Source organism: Dendrobates tinctorius, unplaced genomic scaffold (assembly GCF_039654945.1).
Source record: "Dendrobates tinctorius isolate UK_male_01 unplaced genomic scaffold, ASM3965494v1 ptg000151l, whole genome shotgun sequence".
Taxonomy (NCBI): Eukaryota; Metazoa; Chordata; class Amphibia; order Anura; family Dendrobatidae; genus Dendrobates; species Dendrobates tinctorius.
Window position 1 is genome coordinate 14202363 of NW_027361818.1, and position 5317 is coordinate 14207679.

General features: G+C 40.1%; 1 protein-coding gene across 1 annotated transcript; it reads left to right on the forward strand.

The window, feature by feature from the left end:
• The first annotated feature begins 3714 nt into the window (after positions 1-3714).
• LOC141049927 (olfactory receptor 5G3-like) lies at positions 3715-4650 on the forward strand. The gene has a single exon (XM_073546769.1). It carries the CDS (start codon positions 3715-3717, stop codon positions 4648-4650), a length of 936 nt encoding a protein of 311 aa, XP_073402870.1.
• The last annotated feature ends 667 nt before the right edge of the window (positions 4651-5317 follow it).

Below are 5317 nucleotides of genomic sequence, written 5' to 3' on the forward strand. Positions count from 1 at the left end.
GATGTTTTTAAAATTTTATATCCTTTTCATCGAATAGTGACATACCACTAGTGATCTGATAATGCTCTGATACGACCGACTAGTGAACTTGTGAACCCTATTTACATATAAATTAAAGCAAAATTTTGAGGAAACAGCAGAGCACATAGTGCTTTCATAATGTTTAACCCCTCCATGATATATGACATATAATTACTTCATATTACCTAATATGCTGTGTCCCTGACTTTGTGATGGGTTAATACTAAAATCAGAGCTTGAGTTTCACTTCTCCATTTCTCTGTAAGGTTTCGTTTCTCCGCTTTTGTAGCTGTAAGATAAATTTTTATAATTGGCATGGGCTGTCATGAAACCAGACTGTTCCCATCTGTATAAGATAAGGGAGGCGGGGGGGTAAAACTCTGAAGAATATGCCATTATACTACTTTCTACGCTATCTAGGTACGGACATATATGTAGTTTCCGGTTTTCTTGCAATATTATTGGCTTATAAAGTGAAATGATGTTATTGGTAGTTGAGAACCTTGCATAATTAAGCAAAAGATTATAAAAGAAGTGACTAAAATAAAGGGGCTTAGTGATCTGCCTCGATCCTCCCGTACAGAGACCCCCATCTCCGTGTGGTCATTTGAGTTGCTAGCAACACTGGAATAATTTGGAAATCACTGGCTCAACCGTGAAGGGTTAATTTAGCCCTCCCAAAATAGCTACCTCGACAACTTTGATGAGGGCTCTGATGCTGAGTCCACATCTTTACCCCACACTTGATGGCTGATTTAATTGGCTGTCATGTGCTTTTAAGAGCAATGAACAGCCCGCAACTCTAAACCTGTTAAATCCTGCTGTCAAACTCTGACTGTGAGATTAAACATGTATGGGCTGGAAGCTCATCAATCAGCCCACCCATTGCCACCCCTTCATGTGATCAAGGGGTGCCAATGGGTTGTCATAATAGCCGGAGATCTGCTGGCGACCCCCTTTGCCTGTCATTATGAGCCTTTTGTGAAGGCCGGATCATGGCTGGCGTGTATGGGAGAGCATAATTTCTCATATACATTGCAGTGCAAGATCAACTCTGGGCACAAAAAAACAAGCCCTCACTCAGCCCAAAGCCCAAAAAGTGAAAATCTAATGGGACGTGGAATATGGCAACAAATTTTGGAATTTTTTCACCACCTAAGCAAATAATAAACTTTGCATATTTGTTATTTGCATACTTATACTGACACGTGAAATCACATTGACAGGTCAGTTTAACCACATAGAAAACATGTTAAATATAAAATTCCCCCAAAAATTGTGCAATTGCAATTTTACCGCTACTGGAATTTTTTTTATTTACAGTGGAATGAAAAAGTGCCTCTTTCCAATTTCCTATTCTTTTGCATGTTTGTCACACTTAAGTGGTTTAGATCACCAAATAAATTAAAATATTAGAGATAACACAAAGAATCATAAAGTGCAGTTTTTAAAAGGTCTTTTTTTATTAAGCGAAACAGAAATCCAAACCTACAGGTCCCTGTGTGAAAAATAATTTCCCCCTAAACCCAATAACTGGTGGGGTCAACCTTAGCAACAACTGCAATCAAGTGTTTTCGATAACTGGCAATGAGTCTTTTACAACACTCTGGAGGAATTTTGACCCACTCATCTTTGCAAAATTCATCCACACTGGAGGATTTATGAGTATGAACCGCCTCTTTAAAGTCTTCCCACAGCTTCTTAATCGAATTAAGGTCAGGACTTTGATTAGGCCACGTCCAAGTCTTAATTTTGTTTTTCTTAAGCCATTCAGAGGTGGACTTGCTGGTGTGTTTTGGATCATTGTCCTGCTGCATAACTGTATTTCAGGTACACTATATGGTAAAATAAATGGAGCCATTCAAAAGTAAAACTTGTCTCACAGAAAATATGGTCTCGTGTGACTATATTATGCATAATATGAAAAAGTTATGGATCTTGGGAAAAGCTCAAGAAAAAAATAAAACAGGAAAATGTAAAATGGCTAGGGAATGAAAGGGTTAAATTAGGCCATTGCATGGGTAGTTGTACTTTCAGGTTCACTTTAAGAGTAAAAAAAAGTCACAGATATAGGAGATTAGTGAATAGAGCAAGACTGTGATTTTTTTATGAAACTTGATTACTTTATTTATGAATGCAGATGATATCACTTTTATTTCACCAGATGTGTAAATAATGAAGGCCAAAGGATCTTACCTCTACTATTATGTATGGATAAGTTTTTCCAGTGTTTCTCCACTTGCTAGACAGTTTTCAGGGTTTTAAACAGATATAGAATGAGAAAGATGTAAAATTGAGATGTTGCGATTATCACATCCCATTTTATCGGCCAATTCAATGGGTTGTGGCCGATGCGTAGGAGTGGGAGTGCCTAGTCTTTCTTTCTGGCATCCAGAGCTCTTCTTTTGATTAGATATCCGTTCACATGTGCATCATACCACAATAATGACAGGCCAGCTAATCAAAAGAAGAGCCTCGGATGTCGGCAGGTAAGATATAGTTCTCAGTGCTCCTGTTGAGTGACCACAGACCTCTGCAATGGTGGAAGGAAAGGGAAGTACCAATATATTTGCACCAGCACATGTTCAAAACAATAGAACTAAAAGAGGCTATGCTCAGTTTTTATCATTATTTCATACACTAGATGGAGGGCGGTAATGTCACGATGGGGGCATCTCTCTCCCCCATGTGCTCACCCACCTATCCACTCTCTCTTTCCCCATGTGCTGACTTCTCCCGTCTGTGCTCTCTTCTTAGACCTGTCTACCCCAAGTGCTATCCCCCTTGTCTGCTGTCTCTCTGCTTCCTGTGCTGCGTTCTCCCCACATGTGCTGTCCCGTTAGAGCTGCCTCCCCCCTGTGCTCTGTCTCTCTCACCCCTGGGTCTGACCGTGTACAGAACATACCACAGCTTCTGGGCAGGGGAGGAAGCAAAAGACAATACTGACAGTACAGTAGGAGATCGGCGAGGATACATTTTGTGAGGTAAAATATTGTTTAAAAACAGTCAGCGAAATATTTTACCTCAAAAATTGAATTCTCTGTGATCCTCTGCTGTAATGACAGTATTGTCTTTTGCTTCATCCCCTGCCCAGGAGATGTGGTATGCTCTGTCTACGGTCAGACACAGACAATTTTTAAAATGAACTTTCGTTCAAGGGAAACCCCCTTTAATGTGACCGACTTCCTCTGCCTGTAGACACGTCGCGCATCTGACGCCGGGATCATCAGAATGATTCACTGCAGCTGCGCGGAATTTGTGCAGGCACAATGCAACGATGTTCCGCTGGTGGTACCGCGCAAGAGGCTGCGTGAGTGTGTGAGTGTGACAGTGAGTGTGATTATGTGAGTGTGACTGTGAGAGTGTGTGAGAGTGTGTGTGTGGTGTGTACAGCGTATTGAGTTTTTGTTTGTGTGGTGTGACGGTGTTCCGCTGGTGGAACCGCAAAATAGGTTGGTTCCAGCAGCAGTTTCCATATTGAGAAACCCATCACTTGGGTATCCCAATATGGTGGTCGGTGAACTTCCTCCACTTGGAATTCTGGGATACGGTGACATCTGGACAGAGCAGAAAATGAAAACATTACAAGGCAATTATAGAAATAGATATATAAATAATGTTATCTCCCATTAATAACATAATTCCTTTTTTTTCAGGGAATCAACCACTAGCTATTTTTTATTTTTATCAAAAATGTGCGACGTCAACCAGACTGAAGTCACAGAGTTCCTGCTCCTTGGATTTCATGGTCTATATAAATACAAATTTCTGCTCTTCATCCTTTTCCTCTTCTGTTACCTGATAATACTGGCTGGAAACCTCCTTATTATAGTGTTGGTGTCCACCAATCACAACCTCAATACCCCAATGTTCTACTTTCTCAAGCATCTAGCTGTAGCCGATATCCTCGTTACCACGACCGTTATGCCCATGATGTTAAATATTATACTACTGGATATGAAGGAGGTGCCAGTGAGGTCCTGCATCATCCAGCTCTACCTGTTCTTCATATTTGGCTTCATCCAGTGTTATCTAATTGCTTTAATGTCCTATGATCGATACTTGGCCATTTGCCGCCCGATGCGCTATAATTCTATAATGCAATCTCATGTTTGCTTCAAGATGGTTCTTGGCTCCTGGTTCTTGTTGTTTCTCTTATCCTTGGAGGTTATATTGTTTTGGCAGCTGGAGTTTTGTGGTCAGAATGTCATTGACCATTTCTTCTGTGATTCTGTGCCTCTAATTGAGTTGGCTACATCAGAAACTCACCTTTTAGTTTCCGTTGATTTTCTTATTTCTATAGTTTTTGGTGTCACACCTTTTGCTTTAATCATTTTAAGCTATATGAGGATATTCTTCACGATAATAGCACTTCCTTCCACCATTGGACGGGGAAAAGCCTTCTCTACATGCAGCTCCCATCTCACCACTGTATGCATCTATTATGGAACCCTCTTCATGGTCTACATGACGCCATCAGATGAGAGTTCATTGAGCACGAACAAGTTTATATCTCTGCTCTATATTATGGTGGCTCCAATGATGAATCCCATCATATACAGTCTGAAGAACCATCAGATCAGGAGAACTCTTCAACAAATGTTTAGAAAATTGAACGCAAAAAATTAAATGTTATTGCTTTTTAAACGCATTTTATTAAAAATAATGTATTTAAAAAATAAATCCTAAGGGTACACCTGCTCTTATTTTTGGACATTGTTCTTTTACATCTGATTCAGTACACTGCTTCCATTGGGTACAGGACTCTTTCCAGGGAACGTGAGAGAACGATCCATGATCACGTCATGGCCTGTTGTCTTATTGACTTGTGTAGCCACTTTCTGGGTCTATATTTTAGGAACAGTGAAGGGCATATCCTGATGCTGTAGCAGGTTTTTCCAATTATTGATAATTTTACTGGAAAATGTTTTTGGTGTGGTTACTAGAGTTAGGAAGATGATTTGAAATTTGAATCCACCTGCCTCAGCGAATATTCATAAAAAATTCAATTTGCGTCAATAAAATTTGCTACCAATTGCAATACTAAAAAGCCTCCAATTAACAGAAAAATGCATGAATAGCACTCTGAATTCTTCTAGGCGTGCATTGAACCCATTTTGAGCTCCTTAAATGGAACCTGGTATGTCTCATATCGCTATTAACCTGCAGAGATAGGGTTATTCTGCATGTTAAGGGCCTTAGGAAGGTGACAGGCCACAATCTGTAAAGTTCGGCACATGAGAAAACATTAACTTTATTCCTCCCAGAAGCCCCTGACTTTGAGTCATACACCTGT

Bases quoted from the DNA above. Each gene is read 5' to 3' on its own strand.
- LOC141049927 (XM_073546769.1), top strand. From the start codon at position 3,715: ATGTGCGACGTCAACCAGACTGAAGTCACAGAGTTCCTGCTCCTTGGA.